The sequence below is a fragment of the Nannospalax galili genome, unplaced genomic scaffold (assembly GCF_000622305.1).
Source record: "Nannospalax galili isolate Female #2095 unplaced genomic scaffold, S.galili_v1.0 scaffold406, whole genome shotgun sequence".
Lineage (NCBI taxonomy): Eukaryota > Metazoa > Chordata > Mammalia > Rodentia > Spalacidae > Nannospalax > Nannospalax galili.
Genome location: NW_008357033.1, coordinates 4,122,795 through 4,143,708, shown reverse-complemented (window position 1 = coordinate 4,143,708; position 20,914 = coordinate 4,122,795). Strand labels below are relative to the sequence as shown.

General features: G+C 50.6%; 2 protein-coding genes across 10 annotated transcripts in view; both read right to left on the bottom strand.

The window, feature by feature from the left end:
* The window catches only part of Cpne9 (copine family member 9), a 28,017-nt gene extending 23,338 nt beyond the window's left edge, over positions 1 to 4,679 (bottom strand). Inside the window, exons 1-8 of one of the 3 annotated variants that reach the window (XM_029557100.1) lie at positions 4,438 to 4,594; positions 3,899 to 3,939; positions 3,747 to 3,793; positions 3,535 to 3,638; positions 3,023 to 3,059; positions 2,798 to 2,800; positions 2,503 to 2,579; positions 2,222 to 2,296 (exon numbers count right to left, since the gene is read on the bottom strand). In XM_029557100.1, coding sequence (XP_029412960.1) covers positions 2,222 to 2,296; positions 2,503 to 2,579; positions 2,798 to 2,800; positions 3,023 to 3,059; positions 3,535 to 3,638; positions 3,747 to 3,793; positions 3,899 to 3,939; positions 4,438 to 4,505 — 452 coding nt within the window. In that variant the 5' untranslated portion in view covers positions 4,506 to 4,594. Of the gene's footprint in view, positions 1 to 2,221; positions 2,297 to 2,502; positions 2,580 to 2,797; positions 2,801 to 3,022; positions 3,060 to 3,534; positions 3,639 to 3,746; positions 3,794 to 3,898; positions 3,940 to 4,437 lie in introns of all 3 variants that reach the window. The other 2 variants (XM_008854835.2, XM_017794821.2) reach the window with 2 other exon arrangements.
* Positions 4,680 to 6,144: 1,465 nt separating this feature from the next.
* Mtmr14 (myotubularin related protein 14) overlaps positions 6,145 to 20,914 on the bottom strand; it is a 53,388-nt gene continuing 38,618 nt past the window's right edge. For 3 of the 7 annotated variants that reach the window (XM_008854832.3, XM_017794819.2, XM_008854833.3), the window contains 6 exons: positions 18,767 to 18,837; positions 18,257 to 18,315; positions 17,958 to 18,096; positions 17,088 to 17,267; positions 9,818 to 9,973; positions 6,145 to 6,741 (listed from right to left, as the gene is read on the bottom strand). In XM_008854832.3, coding sequence (XP_008853054.1) covers positions 6,558 to 6,741; positions 9,818 to 9,973; positions 17,088 to 17,267; positions 17,958 to 18,096; positions 18,257 to 18,315; positions 18,767 to 18,837 — 789 coding nt within the window. In that variant the 3' untranslated portion in view covers positions 6,145 to 6,557. Of the gene's footprint in view, positions 6,742 to 7,375; positions 7,563 to 9,817; positions 9,974 to 17,087; positions 17,268 to 17,957; positions 18,097 to 18,256; positions 18,316 to 18,766; positions 18,838 to 20,914 lie in introns of those variants that run through there. The other 4 variants (XR_003847267.1, XM_029557071.1, XM_029557072.1 and 1 more) reach the window with 4 other exon arrangements.

Genomic DNA, 20,914 nt, shown 5'->3' with positions numbered 1-20,914 from the left:
GCAAGAGCAGTCAGTGCTCTCAACCACTGAGCCATCTCTCCAGCCCCTAAACCCTTTATTTTTAAAGACACATTTTTTTATTCCAATATAGTCTTTTCTCTGAGAATGTGGAATCTGATCTCAAAACTATATTCTACGGGCGCTGGAGAGATGACTCAGCAGTTAAGAACACTGGTTGTTCTTGCAGAAGACCTGGGTTTGAATCCCAGCACCCACATGGCAGCTAACAACTGTCTGTAACTCCAGTCCCAGGGGATCTGACAGCCTCTTCTGGCTTCCATGAGCATTGCACGACATGGGTGCACTTACCTACATGCAAGCAATACATGCATACACATAAAAAAAAAAAAAACCCACTGGGTGTGGTGGCATGCACCTTTAATCCCAGCACTCAGGAGGCAGAGGCAGGCGGATCTCTGTGAGTTCAAGGCCTGCCTGGTCTCCATAGTGAATCCAGGCCAGCTAGGGCTAGAGGGAGACCCTGTCTCAAAAAGACCAAAACAAAACAAAACAAAAAACCAAACAACAACAGCAACAACTATATTCTATGGTTTATATAGAAATTGCCAGGTATCATGGAACATGCTTAAAATCCTAACACTTGGGAGGTGGAGGAAGGACTATCAGGAGTTCAAGGCCAGCCTTGGGCTCTTTCTCAAAAAAGCTCACCAAACAAATTGCTGTTATTACACATGTTCAAAGTGTCTCTAGTGGTTCACGACTCCCATGGTGAGTGCAAAACGTGTGTGTGTGTGTGTGTGTGTGTGTGTGTGTGTGTGTGCAGTAATACATGAGTATGTACAGAAGTGTATGCTCAGTGGAAAACAAGACAGTAACAGCTGAGAAGACAGTTGGGTATGGATGTGCATGCTGGATCCTAGCATTCAGGAGGATCAAGAGTCTTAAGCTAGCCCAGTCTACAAAGGGAGACCCTGTCACAAAACAGAGAAGATATGAAAGTAACATGAACTCAACATGTCATGCTGAATCCCCTCCCTCCAAACTGGCTTCTGGTCTCTTCCCTGACTTCCCACCTCTTCTGTTTGTTTTGAGAGAGGGTCTTACTCTGTAGCCCAGGCTTACCGGCTACTCACTATGTCACCCAGGCTGGCAATTTGCTTGTCTCAGTCTCCTGAGTAGGATTACAGAGGACAGCCAGCATGTCCTGTGGATTTCTATTGGTGGCATAGTTCCATATTCCCTGCTGAAGGCCCTGGTCTCTTCTTCAGTGGTTTTTCTCCTATTATTCTGCTCACATCCATGTTTAATGGGTCTGGAGTCTGTTGGCTTCACTTTCAGAATCTGTCCAGCATCTGATCACTTCCCCATCTTTGGATTATATGCCAGCTTTCTGCCTGGTCCTCTGCTTCTACTTTGTCTACTCAGGGTTTATTCTCAACCTAGCAGTCAGCATACTCCTCCACTCAGAACCTTCTAATGACTCCTGCCTCAGAGTAAAACCTAGGAAGCCCTGATTAGGAACTCCCTAATGGATACATTCCTGCCCTGTCCCTCTTTCTCCACCCACACTGGCTTGTTCAATGTCCATTGACCAAGGCAGTTTCCTCTGCTCAGAACACTGTTCCTTCACATCTGTACCTTTCATTCCTTCTCCATCTTCAGGGTATAGCTCCAGAGTCACCAGCCTGCCAGGCCTTGTTGACTACCCAATTGAATGTTGTACCTCCCACTCATCAGGCTTTCCCACACCATCCTTACTCTGCTCTTCATTGCTTCCTCCCCCCATATGTAATTTACCTATTTCTTTTTTTAAAAAAATTTATTTGTATTTTATGTGTTGCGTGTATTGCCTGCATGTAGGTAAGTGCATCTGTGTTGTGTAATGCCCACGGAGATCAGAAGAGGTTGTCAGATCCCCTGGGACTGGAGTTACGGACAGCTGTTAGCTGCCATGTGAGTGCTGGGATTCGAACCTGGGCCTTCTCAAGAAGAACCAGTGTTCTTAACCACTGAGCCATCTCTCCAGCCCAGTAATTTACCTGTTTCTAAGATCTGTTTTGTACTGATTTCTACCTCCTACTTCCAACTAGCTGGAAAGCTCCCTGAGAGTAGGGCCTTTGCTTTGCTGGTGATTGCAGCCCCACCCTTGAACAGTGGGCTACAGAAACTGGTGGAGCAGGGGATTCCCCAGGGTTTGGAGTAGGGCAATGGACTGGAATCTGGCTAATGCTAGTCTAGTGAGTGGGTGTAATGGCAGCACCTGTGAATTTGCTCTAGTTCCAGGAAGCTTCCCAGTGGAAGGGACTTGGAAGAGGACTTTAAGGGTTGACTCAAACTTAGAAAAAGAATAGAGAAGACATGTCAGGCCTGAGACTGATTAAAGCAGAGATCAGACTCTCTGAGCACAGGAGTTAAGAGGAGCTAGGGAAAGCTGACCAAGGGCAATCCCTGTGACCCTCACAGACATCAGCCAGTAGCTTCCCAGGGGCCGGGTATTCAGAGGGGCCCTCCTTCCCCTGCACTCCCTTTCATTCAGCTCACGTAAGAGGTCTCTCCACGCGGCTACCCTGGCCTCCGATCACCTCTCCTAGGGCCAGGAACGCTTGTCCCAGGAAATCCTGTGAAAAGATAAGAGTCAGCGAAGCCAGCTGGGGCACGGAGTCCCAAGCCCACTCCTGGTGAGGCTGCTGCTCTAGATCCAAAACAGGACAGTGCAGAGCCATTGCTCTGCATACTCTTTAGTGAATTGTGGGGAAGGGGTCCGCAGCGAGCTCCGCTTCTTGATGGTCTCACAATAGCGTCCCTCCCTGGTGCAGCCCACTCACTGCAGCCTCACCTTCTGCAGGTCCCAACGGAGGCAGAGGCCGAGAAGGAAGAGAAACGTGAATAAGGGCGGAGCAGGAGACCAGGGCAGGAGAGGGGGACGGAGGTAGAGGATGGAGGGGGAGGGGGCCAGAACAGGGCGGGTCGAAGGGGTGAGGGGAGTTCCAATGAGGTCTTTTAATACAGGTGAGCATCTTCTGTGAACCCAAGACAGCCTACCAGGGGCCGCCGCGCTTACCGGTTTGGAGATGTTGGTTTTGGAATCGACGTTGTACCTGAGAAGAGATGTGGGGTGGGCGGGGTCTGAGAAAGGCTGAAGCCATCGGGCCCAGGGCCTTGGTTAAAATTGTGGGTGGAGAGAGGGACAGCTTTGGACCACAGTTCAACGTGGGTTGCATTTGGGACAAGTGTGAGGGTGGAAAGGGTTAGTCCTGAATTGAGGCCAAAGCGGAGGCCTGATGGGACGGTAGGATACTGGAGGGGGCAAGGGCCAAGGTGGAGCTAAGTTAAAAAGCAGAGTTCTGGGTATGGCCTGGCTACCGGAGGGAACTGGACTAGATCCGGTCTAAGGAGGGGCCAACCTGGCCATAGGGGCGGTGCTAAGACTAGAGTGGTGCCCTTAAGAGAGGGCCCCTGCCGGGCTTGCAGGAGGAGCCACGCCCGGAGGCGAGGCGGGGGCGGGACCGGCAGAATTCAGGGCTGGTCCAGGTCGGGGGGCGGAACAAGACAGGATTATGGGAGGAGCCTCACACGTCGAAGCGCAGATTTTGCTTTTCCTCAAAGAAATAGTCTAGGACGAATTTGCGTACGAAGTCTGGGTTCAGCGTGTTGTCAATCACCTCGGTGCGTCCGAACTGGACGGAGGGGGGAGGGGGGAAACGACCGAGGATGAGCGCGGGGCATGCGGGGGGCAGGAGGTTCTGGGGAGCGGCTCTGGGCTGGGAGGGGACTCTGGGACTCACCTCCCGCCACTCCTGGCTGGCCCGGCTCTGCGTGTGAAGCACCACCACTGCAGGTGGGGGTGGGGAGGGAGCACGTCAGGTCGGCCCGCACCCTTCCTGCACCACCCGCTCCTAGACCCCAAGTTCCTCCTCCCAGCCCTGGATCCGCTTACTAGGGTCGGACTTGGAGAAGGTGTCGAGGTCTAGCAGATTCCTAGGGAAAAGCAACAGACAGAGGGAGGGATGGATCAAGCTGGAGCCCACCACCCTGACGCTGCCCCGAGCTGGGCACTTGGAGGAGGCACCGGGTTCAAATCGCACTCCCTCCCGCATTACTGTCCCCAGTGCGTGTGTGTGGGTCCCCGCTGTCAGCTCTCGGGATGACACCGGAAATCTCTGCCAACTGGCTCCTTAGGTGCCCACACTGTCTCCAAAGGCCCCGGCAGGAGGCTTCACTCCAGAACTTTGTCCCCCTGGGGTCCAATCTTACGGGATCCCCACAACCCACCCTTTGAGCCACCGCGTTTACAGGGTGGGGCTGCCAAAGGAGACCCCTTCCTCCATCCCACCAGCGACTTACGCCTTCAGCCCTGATTCTCTGCCCCACTCCTGGCTGTTCCCCTGTGGTCCAGCCCTCAGTCTGCATCGAGTCAGAGGTGCGCGGGGCTAAGGCAGTGCCAGCACCAAACCCTCCCCAGCGCGGCCCGCTCACCTGCAGGACACGGTAATTTCAATCTTGGTGGCTGGGACACTGCGCTCCGAAGCTCCGCCGAGAGACATGGCTGGTCCAGTGGGCCAAACCGCGGGGGGCTGCGAGACCCCGGCCGCCGGCGCTAGGGGCGACGGCAGCGGCGGCGAGGCCGGCCCATGTGCCGAGGCGGCGGCTGCACTCCCTCCAGCCCTGCGTGCGCTCCGCTGCTCGCGCCCTGACAGTGGCCGCCCGCAGCAGCGACTCCAGATGGCAGCACAGCCCCGCCCGGTCCTGCGGGAGGCCCCTGCCCCATTGGAGCAGCCAGGAGCTGGCGGGGAACCGTGCCCAGACCCCGACGCCAGCCTACACCTCCAGAAACACTAGGGGAGAGCTGAAATCCAAGTCCTGGGCACTATCCGTGGTTCTGAAACATTCGGGGTGCCTGATAGACTTTGGGTGGTCTTCTGCTCCTGAACTGCTAAGTGCTTCTTCCCTTCCCCATTCCTGGCTCACCTACATTTCTGAATAGGAAAAGTTACATTTTCCCCTTAACAGCTGTGCGACCTTGAGCAAGTTACTTAACACTCATGGCTCAGGACTATTGAAATGTACCTACTGGGGTACTGTAAAATCTAGATACCAAAAGGCTCAGTAAATGTTTAGTGGTGCTGCCGGGCTGTGTGGTGATGCACGCTTGTAGTCCCAGCACTTGGGAGGCAGAGGCAGGTGGATCTGTGAGTTCAAGGCCAGCCTGGTCTACATAGTGAGTTCCAGGCCAGCTGGGGGTACAGAGAGACCCTGTTTCAAAAAGACAAAAAAAAAAAAAAAAAAAGGTTCAGTGGTGTTGTGTGACCACTCGGTATTTCACACTGATGGCCTCTTTTGTATTTAAGTCAGATTAGGGCACAGGGTAGTGGGGGGCATAGTTCATTAGTACAGTATCTGCCTAGTGTGTACAAAAAGCCCCAGCACAGGGCAAGAGAGGAGGGTCAGTAGGTGAGCTGTGTGGAATTCCCTACTTGACATCTTTTGAATCCTTTTCACAGGCATGAAGCAGTCCACTCCCGGTCACACTGTGAGAGCCCCACCCGGATGCTCACAAGTGCACTGGCTACTGCCTCCAAAGCCCAGAAGCCTGTCTCTACCACAGACCCTAGAGGCTGAACCTGGTCTATCCCAGGACAGTGTTGCTTCAGAACTTGCTAAAGAGTAAGTTCCAGAGCAGGGCATGGTGGCGCTTGCAGAGGCTGATGGATCTCTCCAAGTTCAAGGCCAGTCTGGTCTACACAGTGAGTTCCAGGCAGCTGGGGCTACAGGGAGACCCTGTTTCAAAAAGACCTTTTTTTTTTTTTTTTTTAAAAAAAAAAAAAAAAAAAAAAAAAAAAAAAAAAAGTTCCTCAACCTAGGCAAACAAGGAGCCTTAGAATCTGCACAGATAAGTAGGTGACTGGGGCCCACTCAGGCCTGTGGTCCCCTACACCCACTTCAGTCTCATGAATGCATAGCCCATCCTTCACAGCTTGAAATGATAGGGGCTGGGGATTTGGCTCAGTGGCAGAATGCTTGCCTAACATACACAAGGCCCTGGGATCTACCACCAGCACAGAAAGAGCAGAGGGACAAATCCAAGTCTAGCTCTTCCTGCTCCTCTAGCTTCCAACCCAAAGCCTTCATCCAGCACAAGGACAATGAGCTTCTCGGAGGTCACAACCAGATGAAGATGCAGAGTACCATTCAAAAAGACCTTGATTTTATTTTGTGATTGGTATGAAATTGCCTCGTTCTCAGTGCAGGTGACCCTCTTTCCCCCAGGAAACAAAATTGAGGAATAGGGTCTTTTATGATGTTGTGGCCTCCACAAGGCCCCAGGAAAACACCACACAGTTCTGAGTAGACAGGAATCCTGTAAAGACCAGGGTTGGTAGGAGGCAGTGACATGAGAGTGGTCACCAGTCAGCAGGAGGCTGGGAACTGGAAAACCCCATCCTGGGCCTGTTCAGCTTTGGGGCTGCCATGTGCATGATGGAGAAGGGGGCATGAGGTTTCCCCCTGCTCTCCAAGTGCCCCTTGGCCAGGCACAGCTCGATTCCACTAAGGGCTCAGCTGAGAGAGGAGCAGGAAACTGTTGTGGACTGACCACTTCACAAGGCGCTGGTGCTTGTGCCCCGGAGTCCAACACCACGAGCGAACTGTTCCAGTAGGCCCCCAATGGCACCAGAGGGACTGGGGGCTACTGCCCGAAGCCCCACCGTGCTGCTATATGCAGCTAAGAAGGCAGAGCGCACCTCCTGCAGCCGAGTCTCCCGGTCACTCAGGGCTGCAAGCCTGTAGGGAAGGAGAGAGAGATATATATAAACGTATTATCCTAGGCCAGGGTCCAACATGCTCACTCCACATGGCCTGTCCTTCCACTTCCAACTGCCAGCCTCTATCCTATGGCCCCATTCTCCTCTTAAACAGTAACTCTCAGCTCTCAGGCAACTTCCACCACAGAAAAAATTTTATTTGGAGCACTAATGAAACTTTCTTCCAAGCAAATAACCATCCATGGTCGTAATTTGGGGAAGGCAGAGGCTGAGCAGTGGGGCATTTGCTATTGGCTCTCATTCTTTAGTAAGATCAAGATGAACCACAAGCCTTGTACCTGCCAGTAAGGAGACCCCTAAGATATGACAGCAGGCCTCAACTGCTAGAAGGCCCCATCCTTGAGGACAGGATCTGAACCTCCTGTGAGGAAGCTCTGGATCTGGGAGACCCAAATGCCCTGGAGAGACCAGGGTCTCCCAGTAGAAACCCCTGGGCTCTAGCTACACCTTCAGTCCTGGTGGTTTACAGGTTAACAGTTGGAAAGTTGTGTTCCAGTTCTCTTTCTTCCTTGGCCTCTTAGGGCACTGAACATGGAAGACAGAAAGACCCACTTCTTTAACTGAAATTAAAGGTTCAGAAAAGGAATAATCACACAGAACTCAGGTTTATCAGGTTTACTCAAGTGTGGATGCCACGTGAGGCTGTTTGATATCCTGGAGAGTCTTTAATAGAAGGGGCTTGAGGTTTTCAGCTGGCACCCATCCTCTGGATTCAAAGTCAGGTGTGCAGGGCGTTCTGCTACAAGGTTGGCTGGAGAGCCCTCTTCTAGGGCCACAGACCTAGAGGAGACGAGCCTCCATATTTACATCTACCTTAGCACTAAGACTAGCCAGGATCACTAACTCACCCCCCAATTTCCTACCCTCCAAAAGCCACCCCTGGAGAATTCTTCCTTGATAATCCATCAGAGGCAGCAGCAACCATGTCCGCTTTTCCTAAGCCCAGGCCCTATGGGAACAGATGAAATCTGGAAATAGAGGACAGTCCTGGGTGGAGAGGGTAAGGATAGACAAAATCCTAGGGAAGGAGGTTGATGGGAGTCATTCATGAGAGGCAGAAAGAAGTAGCAGGTTCTGGGCTAAGCACAGTTAATTAGCTCTCACAGAAGCACTAGAAAAATGAGGTAATGCCAGATCCCAGCAACCCAGGAACAACCCCGAGGCCTCTGCTGGCACTCCGGGGAGACACACCGCTGCAGATCTTTTCTTTCCAATTAGGCTTTTCTTGGGTCAGAGGCCATGTGCATGTCCCTCAGCTTAAGTGGAGAACCAGATCACTTTATCCATATAAGAACACTCAAAGGCCCACACATGCAGTCTCATGGATAAAGACCAATCTGTTTAGATCTAAACAAGAAAACTTGAGTCCAGAAAGGATATATGATGTATTTAGGACACACAGGTGATACAGCATCATCAAGAGCTGAGCTGATGGGCTTGGGACATCAAGACACAGCTGAGAAACAAAGCAGCTAGGATTTGGATTGCTTTTCTGATAACGGAGTACAAGGGTGTCTTCACCAGAAATGAACATAAACCCAAACCCATGATCTTGGAGACTGAGATCACAGGATCTCCTAGCCTCTGGGATCTGGAGGGTTGGCTAGGTCAGAGTACAGCCTGAGGCCAGGCCCTGCTTGTATGTTCTAGGCTGGATGATTTGGGGCTGCAGATGCCTGCTTCGGTAGCTCAATCAGGTGAGGGATGCTGTTAGGCAGGGCAGAGAGGCCTGTGCTGCCTCTACAGAGGACTAAAGAGTTTGGACAAAGAGGACATCTTCACAGAGAGATGCAAAGATTTTAATTTTATCCTCCAAAAATGTTAAGCAATGGACTGGGAATGTGGCTTATTTGGCAGAGTGCTTACCTAGTATGGATGAGGCCCTGGGTTCCATCCCAGGACCACATAAACCAGGCATGGTGGTACATGCCTTGTAATCCCAGTACTCTGGAGGAAGAGGCAGGAGGATCAGAGAAGCTCAAAGTCACTCTTGGCTACCATAGCAAGGCCAGACTGGGCTAGAGTTCCTGTCTCAAAAAAAAAAAAAAGAAAAAAAAAGAAAAAGAAAAAGAGATCTTGCTTTGGGCCTAGGGAACTGGCTGCTAGGGAGGTTGGGCCAGGCAGTGGCTTTAAAAGTCTTATGGTGACCTCCCAGCTGTAAAGCTAGGACCTAGGAGTGTCATCCAGGTATCTTTATGTCTGTTTGGCCCTTGCTTGCCTTCAGGTGGAAATCCGCTTTCCCCATTCTCAGAGTACCATGCCTCTACCCAGGCAGCAAGGAACTGGCCGTTATAAGCGGGATTTCAGTGTTAGCAATAGGAGTTGAGTCCCTAGCATTTCAAGCCACCCAGCCCATGGTTGGAGGTGAGAGGAAGACTTGCTGAGGGGCCCCATTGGGCAGTTACATCTGAGGAGCAGGCCCCATTCCCCAGGGCAATGGAGGTGCTCCTCTGCCTGATATTCATAAGTCAGCTGTCCTATAAGATTTGAAGCTTAGTTTTGGAGACTTGAAGAGGTATGTGATCTAGCACTGTCATCCATTCCTTATTCCTGCCCTGAGGCAGAAGTGGAAGATAAGGGTTGGGGGTAGAAAGTAACTCTAGTTTGTGCTTGGGAATGCAGACCTAGGTTATCCTAGAGCGACTGTGCTCTGGCCTTCAACATATACCTACCATCCTACTCCACTGTTCTGCTTTCAAAGGAGTCTCATATCAGGCAAAGCCTTGTACATAAACAGAATCTTCTATAGTTACAGTCCAGATAGCTTTCCCTTAGTGTATACCTGACACATCTGTGGATGGTTTTAGGAAGCTGAGAAGAGTGAATATGAACCTAATGCACTATCTGAGCAGCCCACAGGTGTCCTTCACAGCCTGGGGATCCACTGGCTTCAGAGAAGTGGGGGTGGGGGGGCAGAGACTCCCAAGATGCTTATCAGGCTAGCCTCTGCCTCACTCCTGACCAGCACTCCTGATCACCCTCCAGCTTCTGACATGGGTAGGGAAGCATCCTGTGTCCTCAAGCAAGACACTTACAGACAACTGTTAGGGAGCTCATCCGGGAAGCTGAAAGGGAGAGAGGATTCTGTGTGCAGGGCAGCCCGTTCCTGAATACTGCCACAGCCCGTTACCATCTGCCAGCTGCCAAAGTCTGTGGAGAGAGAGGATCCGGGCAGGGGATGGTCCACTGATCTGGGGCAGAGAGGAGAGAGAGGGGAGATGATGTAGTCAGTCACATGCCTGACAGGGATGCCCTAGGGAGGGGGTGGGTTTTACTGTGGCCCTGGCTATAAGGTTCTATTGGAGCAGCCAGAAGTCGATCACTTTCTCCAACAGTGCAAACAAAGCTGAGTAAGGAGTGACTGGGAAAGAAGAGCATAAGTGCTAGGCTGTGAGGACAGTGTTTTGTGCAGGTGCCAAAGCAGAAGAACAAGGGCAAGGCAGAGCAACAGGAGAAACAGACCCAAAGCCTGGGGCAGGGTGTGCCTGCCCTGGTAATTGATGTAGCAAGTACAACCTCAACAGTAGCCTGTGACAGGAAGGAGTAGGCTGGAGGCCCAGGCCCCAAGGGGAGTCACCCATTCTACAATACCAGGGCAGCACAGAACCCAGGGCCACTGAGAGCTTATCAGAGAGGAGGGAGGACAAGCTTCTTGGAGACCATAAAGGGTGGTGACCTAGATTGAGTGAGCAGACAGGAGACCTGAGGTCCCCCTTCCTTTGCATCTCCTTCCAGGAGCCAGAGTTTATATTCAAGAGCATCACCCAGCAAACTCATGGCTATGTCCAGGGGGAAAGGATGAATCAAATCAGACTGTAAACTGACAGCTTCACCAGGCCTCTTTCTCATGGAAGGTTTGAGAATGGAGGAGGGGAGCTGTGCTGCCCTACTCAACAGCCAAGCTGCTCTCTCTGTCCTGGGCAGCAGGCTGACTTGTGGGAGCAAGCAAGGCCCTGGCATCAAGCCTGGCACTCAGTATGTAGCCCAGGCTGGCCTTGAAATTGTGGCAGTCCACCTGTCTCGGATTCCCAAATGCTGGAATTACTGTTTAACTCAAGCATAGAAGGGGTTCTTGTAGGATCCAGAAACACGGCCAGAGTGGGAATGGTAGTACTGTCTGGAGCGCAGGGGAAAAACTGCCCACTCAGTTGCTGGCACTAGGCTTCTGAGGTACCAGCCCTACCAGTCACTGAGCCAATCCTACTGTCAAGCAGCTGCCATCTGAGTACAGCACTAGTGATCCTTAACCATTACCTCTTGCACATGGGAACTGCAACCCAGGGAGGTTACAACACTTAGAGGGAGGTTTGAGACAGGGTTGCCCAGAACAAACCATGAAGTCCAGGTTGCCCTGAATTCTTAGCAATCTTCCTGCCTTAGCCTCCCAAGTGCTAGGATTATAAGCATTAGCCACTACACCTGGCTATGAGGTTTTTTTAAAAAATATTTATTTTTTTTATGTGCACGAGTGTATTGCCTGAATGTGGTAAGTGCAACCGTGTTATGCAATGCCCTTGGAGGCCAGATGAGGGCATCAGATTCCCTGGGAACTGGAGTGACACATGGTTATTAGCCACATGTGGGTGCTGGGAATGGAATCCAGGTCCTCTGCAAGAGCATCCAATGCTCTTTTAACTGCTGAGCCATCTCTCCAGCCCCATGAATTTTGTTTTTAATTTGTATTTGTGTGTGTGCGTGTGTGTGTGTGTGTGCATGACACAATGCTTGTGTGGAGACCAGAGGAAACTTGTGGGAATCAGTTTTTTCCCTCCACATGTGGGTCCCTGGGACTGAATTGAAGTGGCTTGGTGGCAAGTGCCTTTACCCACTGAGCCATCTCACCAGCCCTGTAAGAGGTTTTTAAAACTCAGGTTTGGCTACAGATTTGTCCTCAATGAGAAGCCCTTCAGAAAAGGGAAGACAGATGGCTTTCTACGTTAAGGCTGCTGTGAACTGGAACACTCACAACACTGGGCCTTGCCACATTCATCACTCTGGTGATCCTCTGGAAAGTATGGTATATTCATTGATGAGAACAGGACACTGATGAGAATCGTGAGGGCTGATGAAGCCAGGTTTCCCGGCTAGATGGACAAATTTGGCTGAGCTCAGGCAGTCTATGAATCAGAGACAGCCTCCTAGAAGCCTGCCCTGGGCTTTCTGCTGCTGTGGTGGACCTTCAGCCAGTGCAGCCCCTCCAGAGGCACAGCCTTACTCCTCAGTCTCCACTGTTCCATTTGAAGGGTAGACTCTTCCCATTTTACCAGCTTACAGAGAAACATTTTCTAAGAGTCAACATTGAGGGGAGGGAGCAGTGCTGCAGATTCCTGGAGCAGGGAATGCCATGGAGCTTCTCAGGCCTAAACCTACTCCCTGGAGGCTAGCTCAGGGGAAATCACAGCCCGAGTTACTGCCTGGTTCCCCTCAAGTATCGTTGTCCCTGAGGGTAGTCATTTTCCCTTAGCACCAGGCATGACACAGCCTGAGTAACTGGCAGGCTGCTGTGAGATGGATTAGGCAGCAAGGGCAGCAAAAGGGTATGCCACCTATGGGAAAGAAAACTGCTCATAGTGGGCAACCATCTGTGACAGATGCTGAAAATTTTCAAGAATGAGCACATAGGTTCCAAGTGAATCTTCCTACTTGAGGCTTTTTTCAGCTCTTGCATTTGAGAACACTGAGAAATACCTGCCTAGATTATCAGACTAGGGGGACAGCTAGAGACAAAAGAAACAAATCCCCAGGGGAGGGGTCTATGCCTGCATATTAGAAGGGAGGCTCTTAGCTCCCTAATTAATCTAACTGACTTTAATAAGGCTGTAGGGTCTTCCACTGTAGGGTCTTATACAAATGTCAACAGAGCTTGCAAAGACAGGGGACTGAGTTCTGCCTTCTCAGCTCCTCTGCTTTAGCATCAGAAAGAATGTGACCAAGCAACTACCAAATGAGCCTCATGAAGCTTCATCCTAGTCCTGGGGGCTGAAGGGCTTGAGCCTCTGCACAGAAGGGTGGCTCCTGGTAACACTTCACTCCCTCAGCTGGCCCCAGGCCCTCTTCAGTGGCTCTCACCCTCCCCACTTCCTGATGGACACTATGATGAGGGCAATCTCAGTCAGGGGGCTTCTAGCTAGAGCTTTCTGTATGGAGGTACAAGAATACCAATACAAGGAGTGCAATTCCCAGGTAAGAATTGGTCTGGGTGAGGTACTAGACCTGGCCTTTTACTAGCTGTCCAGTGATCCAACATGGCTCACAGACCTTCAGATAAATATTCATAAGGACAATTCTTTAAACACAGCTAGTTTTCTGAACATTTGTGAAAAGAATGAATACCTGCCATGCCACGAACTTTATTATATCATTTCAACTGGACTTACAGGGTCCCGGATCACAACTCCCATTTTAAGAATGGGCTGAGCCAGGCATGGTGGCGCATATCTTTAATTCCAGCACTATGGAGGCAGAGGCAGGCAGATCTCTATGAGATCGGGACCAGCCTGGTCTACATAGTGAGTTCCAGGCCATCTGGGGCTACAGGGAGACCCTGCCTCAAAACAAAACAAAAAATAACAGGCTGAAAGAAAATGGAGCTCAGAGGGGAAGTGTTTTTTCTCCCAAGTCACACAGCTGGGAAGAGCAAAGCTATGACTAAAATCAGATCTGGCCAAAGCTTATTTTAGCAAGTAGTACATTAATTTTCTTTCCTTTTTTTTGGTCTTTTTTGAGACAGGGTCTCCCTGTAGTCCCAGCTGGCCTGGAACTTGCTAGGTAAACCAGGCTGGCCTTGAACTCACAGAGACCTGCCTGCCTTTGCCTCCCAAATGCTGAGATTAAAGGTGTACACCACCACGCCCAGTTCTAATTTTTTTTTTTTCCGTCTTTTTGAGACAGGGTCTCCCTGTAGCCCCAGCTGTCCTGGAACTCACTATGTAGACCAGGCTGGCCTTGAACTCACAGAGATCTGCTTGCCTCAGCCTCCTGAGTGCTGGGATTAAAGGCGTGCGCCACCACACCCGGCCCTTCTAATTTTCTTTCTCAATATGGGTTGGACCAACTCATAAACTGGCACATAACCTCCAACCAGGCTGTACCCGAAGGCTGCCTTTCCACTGGTCTCTTCTATGTGCTTCTCTTACTGCTTAAACTTGCATTTGAAAGCATTTCAACCAACAACGCTACCATAGAACACCTGAAAGTAGTTATCTGTTTTAAGCCTGATTACACAGATTAGAAAAAGGAAAGCCTGCCATCATGTGACAAAGCTAAACTCATAAAGGGAATTAATATCTGAGTCAAGTCTTAGACTTTGAAGGGGGCCTATTCATCATGTGATCCAAACTTAATGGCCTCTAACACCAATCTTCAAGGTAACCTGGGATGCCTCACAATGATAGTACCTAGAATGTGCTCCACCTCCACTCCCAACCCCACACGTGTGGCATATCAGCCAAAGATTTCTGCACTCCTACAGTAGACCATGGAGGCTTCTGACTCTAAGTTTTCTCGTCTAGGTCTTGAGCTCAAGCTGGACTGCCTTAGGCATGCCAACACTCATGCCAGGTCTGGAGCAATGGCCCAGGTAGTAACAGAGACACAGGACAGGAATGCATGTGTTGTAGAGAGCAGCCAGGCTTCTCTGCCTTATAAAGATAGCCTGGGACAGTGCTCACTGCTTTATAATGAGCAGTCAGCAGGTGGTGGTAGCTGGGGGAGCAGCCTGGGTAGTAGAGGTTGGTTCCTGTGTTGCTACTTAGCTATTCAACCAGGCTGCTGGGTCTCCCTCAGCCAACTTCATCTACTCTTCAGGCAGCTTGGTGTCAAGCTGGGCTCACCGGTGACACCGTCCTCCTGTCATGGACAGTGCTATGCCAACACCCCACCCCCGATTCCTAGGGAATGTCTGACACCAGAACAGAGACCAAAGCCCATGCTGAACTGGAGCAAAGTGATTTCCTAGCTGGGACTGAGGTAGGGGTGTGTGTTCAGGACTGGTCTCAATCCTCCCCAGGCCCCAGACCTGTGGCTGACTCTATGGTAGCAGTGAAAAATACTAAAACCCACTATTTTCCCAGAGAGAGATGTGGCATTGAAGCCTGGTAAGAATCAGTTCTTCAGAAAACTTTCCTTCCAACCCAACAACACCTATCATTTCCATAAGCAAAGCCACTGAGATTCGGTTCATGGGGAGTCCTGCCTTAACAGAGGCAGGTTTGGAGAATGCAGAGCACATAAAACCCAGAGTGTTCATGTTAAGAAAGTTTGGCTGTCAGACAATTTTCCTAAAGGGTTGCTTTCCACAGATTCCCCTGTAGCTCTGAAGACCTTATTGGCTATTGTTACCTAAGAGGCAGAGCAGCCAATGACAGGATCCCTCAGGCACTTTGAGAAAAGAGACTAAGTTAATTTTAATGTTAATGGAAATACATAATTAGAATGCTCCAAATCAGAATAATCTAGTCTTTTAAAACCTCTGGCAAGCAGACGTCCAATTCAGAAGAACCCTGTTGCCTGGCCAGCTGGGTCTGGCTCTGGCCAGGCACTCCCAGAATAGACCAGTAGAATGATCAAACATCTCACAGCAGCTGCCCTATACCTTGTCTGCAAGGTACTCATTTAGTTCCAGCTATACTGGCCTTGGCCTGGCCTCAGGGTGTAGAGCTTTGAGGCTGGGGATAGATTCCCCTATACACCTTAGCTTCACAGGGAGCAATCCTGGACCAGCCACAAAAGTCTGAGTTACTCAAAGCAGGCAAAAATAAAACAACAACAACAACAACAACAAAACTACTCATGAGATTGAAGGAAACTATGAAAGGCTGACAAATGGGGTCTTCTGCCAGGAAGATGGGGATGACAAAAGTTTGAGTGTGGGAAAGTGACAGGTCAGTGTGGGAATTCTCTGAAGCTGGCAAAGTTAAGATTGGGTGGGACCCAGATAGTAAGCAGAATCCTTTGGTTTCCTCCATGCTACACAGGCAGAAAAGGTGGCAGGGACCATGAGCAAGAGCCACAGCCCAGACAGCAAGGGGCACTGCAGCCCCAGAGCAGCCCTGAGGACAGGCAAGTGCAGATGAGGGGGACACAGCAAGAGGCATACAGGATAACCCCCGTGCAGGATGTGAGCAGGCACAGGCATGTGGTCTATCTGCTCAGCACCAGCTCTGTTCAGCCAAATCTCCTATGGGGCCAGAGGGCTGTGGTCTTGGTTTAACAGACTCAGCTCCCGCAGTTGTGGACAGCACCAAGGTGAAGGCTCATCTGTAGGTGGAGGCACATGAGTCCTCTAGACTACTGCTTATCTATTCTACCTTCCTGTGGAAGATGCTCTGACCCCTCTTACTCTGTCTCCTCTTGTCCAGAGAGGGGAGGAGGGTTCCAGAAATTTTATAGAGGTTGCCTTGATACAGGCCTGTTACCAAATAGGAAAATAAGTCACAAAGCTACAAGGACATTACATGGCATTATATGAGCTTGGCTCAAACTAGGTCAGACTCCAGAGCTCACTCCCATTGTACTCAAAGCCCCTTTTACTCTAGAATTCATTAGGGATCTCTAGTCCTCACAATGCTGTTGTCTCAGAAGGTTTAGGCATTGTTCAGGCTCTAGAAAGGAAAGCAATGCACAGGATCCTTTCCTTGGGAGATGAGATGGAAAAAGTGGTCCAGTAAACTGGGAAATGCTTTCCCCAAGTGCCAGACCATCTCTCATTCCTAAGCCCTGGCCCAGCATTAGCACTGTTTTGACTTTACCCAGGAGGCAACATACTAACATGCTGGCCTTACCCTGGGCACACCTGTCCTGGCTGGGCTGCTGCTTTTCTAGAGCTGAACATTTGGCTGGCTCCCTATTATCTGTTCTCATTTCCCCAACTATGTGAATGTGTAATGTGAGAAGAAGGAACCCAGAGCGTCCAGACCCATCTTGGGAGATGGTCCACAAAGGGCTGGGATCTGCCACAGGGGACCCACACAAGCAACCTGGATTCCATGTCTGTCACATCACAACCATTACCATTTTCTATGTTTCCATGTACTACCCAGAGTTCCAGGAAGAACTTCAAAACTTTCTACAAACCAGAGCTGTCTCTGTGTTCCAACAGTAACCCATTCTTAAAAGACTATACCTGCTAAGCTACCTACTTCTTCCAACTCCTAGACGGCTACTCGGCAGGGCACACACCAAGGAATTCCATCTGGGAACCACTGGAGATAGCAGTTTTATGCTAGGCTCCTACTTCCACACTTGTTAAGGGAAGTAGGCCATTCACCTCCTCTAGTAGGCTCCTTACTCCTTGGGGTTCCTCACCTGGGTTTGGGGACCTCAAGGGGACTGCTGCCCATCCTGAAAAAGTTGTCAGAATGGTTTGAGGATGAAGAGCTAGAAGACTTGGCTTCAGCCAACCCAAGGTGGGAAGGTTGGCGGTCCTCAGAGGGCTGTGGCCGGCTCCAGAGCACACTCTGTGGGGAGGATGAGTGGCTCTTCCTCCTGTGGAGAAGAGCAGGGATGTCAGGTGGACCCCCAGAGCCCACTTGGTCTATGTGGAAAATGTCACATACAGTGGGCATAAACACTTGGCACTCTCCCAGGCTCAAGGCCACAGGCAACAAGGGCTGGGCATCTTTAGAGAGGCCAGGACATCCAAATTACACTGGTCCACCAGCCTCCGAGAACATGCCAGAAAAACAATCCTTTGTGGTGCACTAACTGTTTCATTCCCTCCCTGAAAAATGCTATGAAAACTGTGCCATGTTTCTAGGGAAGGAGACATTACAGCCTCAGATCCTGCTGCAATCTCAATGGGAGGATCTTCAAAGCAGGTCCCTAATCATGTGCCCAAACTTTTGTTCCCTTTCTCTAAGCTGGCTCCCACTTCCAGGCACACAATACAGGGAGCTCTTCCATGGAGCTCCTCCAACACCAGCATCCCCCATTTGACTGCTGCTTCGTGGTCCCACAGGGAGCCCCAGCCCTTTAAGTGCCTGGGCCACCATGCAGTGCCCCTCACCAAACAGATGGCAGGCCTCTGAGGCCCAGTACAGACAGCAGGGGATAGAGCTATGCTCTCAAGCCTTCTGACAAGGCCTCCTTTGTTCTTGGGGCTCCAGCCTGGCTCCCTAGGGCTGATGGCTCTGGACCACAGCTGTGAGTTTGCTCTGTTCCAGTCTGGCCCCTCACCAAGCTGCCTGAGTTGGTGCTCCTGCCGGGACAAACTCCACAGCCTCATAGGTAAAGCTCCCCACAGCTCCTGGTGAACTCTCCATGACGAGTGAGAAGTCGCTGCCCAGGCTGGTGGTGCTGCCACGGTCTCTTCGTCCTGAAAGAAGCCAATACCATGGTCAGCATATTATTCTTTCCCATTATCAGTCTCCCACCTTTTCTATACCACATGGTTGGACAAAAAAAAAGCTTCTAAAGTAGTTCCCACATGGTATCCGAGAGCTGTGAAGTAAAGCCAGCTAGGGCCTAGGACTCACTCAGCATGCAGATATCTTCCACAGTGAAGCCTGCATCCCGAGCTAGCAAACTCTTCCTCCTAGAAAAAGAATCCCAATCAGCAATTTCAGCTGTAGCTGGAGTCTTCCTTGTGCCTTCCTTCTGCCTTACCATCTTAACCCCTAAGAACTCAAGATTGGATGAGCAAGATCCAATTCTTACTGGGGCTATAAAGCAAAGACTGCCAGCCATAGAGCCTGTGCTTCCCAGGCTGGAAGTTGACTTCTGTTCTATTGTGTACAGATGGCCTTCTACAGTGGCCAAGGAGGGTGACCATCAGCTCAGGTCTGTGGGAGTGGGGAGTCCTCCTGTCCCTGGGCTGGTTTCTCCCTGTGGTACCACACCTGCTCTTTCTCTCCAGAGACCAGGCACTGACCTGTTCACTCAGAAGTCCTCCACAAGGACCCTTGCCCTGGTCTGCAGGGCAGGGATAGGTGGTAAGATGTGCTTGCTGTGGAGTAGTGCTCCTGAGAACCTTGGCCTCCACTTACCTCTGGGTCTTCAGGGCAGAGAACTCCTCAGAGGTGATATGCTTCAAAAAATTGAAGCAGAAGAAGAAAATCTGAAGGAGACAAAAAGTGGCATTCCATGAAAAGCCACCCTTCAGGGAGGAGGATGGAGGCAGAATTCCCATAAGTAGCCTGCTGGTTGCTCTGGTTAACCTGTTGGAGAGTGACCTGCTTTAGGGACCCTGATGGATCTTCTGGTTCATGAATGATGTGAGTGGTAGAAAGGGCTCAGCAGGGCTGGGCAAATGCCCATGGGCTGGGCTAGGGAAGGGAAGGAAGGAATGTGTGTCTTTCTTGAGGATATGAGAGGTTTTGAAACTTTCAAGTTTAATATACATGTTCTCAACCTATTACAAAGATGAAGACAGTAGCTTCCTCTTACCCCACCTGAGAGCCCAGAAAGAGAGGTAGGGAAGGACAGCTAGAAAGACACCTTGTATCAGTGGATTAATGGACACAGCAGGGACAAAAGAGGAAGGAGATTCCACAGGGGCAGGGGTGTACCTGAAATAGGATCAGAACTGGGGCAGGGCCAGGGGTCTAGCTCAGAAACTGCTGTACTTAGGAGCTGTGAGGACCTTGTCTTCAGTTTGAGGTGGGTACAGATCAAAGGCTCTGACCTCTGACAACAACTCCATCTCCATGAGCAAGTCTCAGACAGTGCCCTAGTCCAGCTGCCTCTAGTAAGTGGACAAAAGGCTTTAGTCTATGCAGTCTGCACAAATGTGCTAGTAATCCCCACAAAGGAGCGGCTTAGGAAGCCCTCACTTAGAGAAACACCCTTATGTTCCCACATGATACATAAGATTTCCTCAAAAAAGACAGAAGGTTGTTCAGGTCACACCAGTATGAAAATGTTGCATTACATAAAATTACATGGGTATTTTACCACAGACTCTTCAGTCTTTAATGTGCTAATGTATTCTGTGAACCTCAAAGGCAAGGGACAGAGTAAGGATGTACTTAATAACCTTTTCAGTCTGCTGTCTTATAGAGGTGTCTATAGTCTGGGAAGGTAAGAGAAAAGCTCAGCCCTATAGTCCCAGAGACACTAACATTATGCTGAGAGACTTGAAGGGGTGGGAACTCTGAGCCCAGTCAGCTCAGCCCCACCTTTGCCCGGGCTCTCTGAAGGCAGCATCTGGCCTGCTCTGGGGGAGGAGGGAGACGGAGTGGAGACAGAATGTCCTGAAGCACCAGCAAAATCCCCAAACCAGAGGCTACAAAGAGGCTTTCCACCCAGATTTCAATGCCAAAATCACTGCCTCTGACAGAGTTCAGGGAGGCCTCTGAGGAACAAGCTTATGAGTTCTGCAGCCCTGGCAGATGCGATAAGTGCTCAGAAGAAGAGTTTGGAAGGGAGAGGAGCAGCTGGGCAGAAGCAACAAAAGAAAGCTGAAGATAAGATGCCCAGGAAGGAAGCAAGCTCAGGAGGGTAAGAGAGAAGGTGCTTTAGGAAGTTGGGGTGGGGGAAGACAGTCAACACTGTGGATGCTCCCACAACAGTCTCTCAGTGAGGCACCAGGAGACTCAAGGTTAAGCAAGCTGCCCAAGGTCATCCAGGAAATAAGCAGGACATCTAGGGGCACTCTCCTGTTCAAGTCTGTATGCTGGCAACAAAAGTACATCAAGCAGGCAAAGATGTGAGAACAGCAGGAAGGACAGGATATTAGAGAGAGAGAGAGAGAGCGAGCGAGTGAGCACTGACTACACTGAAGAGAAAGGACAGGAAGAGACCTTGAGGCAGCCTAGAAGCAAGGAGCGGGGCAGGACTCTCACTGTACAGACCACCCTGGAAAAGGGAAGGGACTCAGTGGGTGTGATAGGGTATAAGACAGAAATGCTTCTGTGCTTCAGCTGAGAGCATGGAAAGGGGCTTGAACATTGGTTTCAGAGGCAAGTATAGAAAATAAAGTGGCCAGTAAGAAGGAAGGAGAAGAAAACTGACCCAAAAAGATCTCAGCAGCTGTGCCAATCACTCCCTCTGTGGTACAAGGGGACCCTGAATCCCCCAACAGGGGGGGTGGGGGGAGGATGGTGACCACATCCCAGTATCCCTGGTCTAGAAACTGCTTCCATAGCATGGCAACCAGAAAGAAAGTTGTTCTGTTTTTAAGCTGTGGTATATAG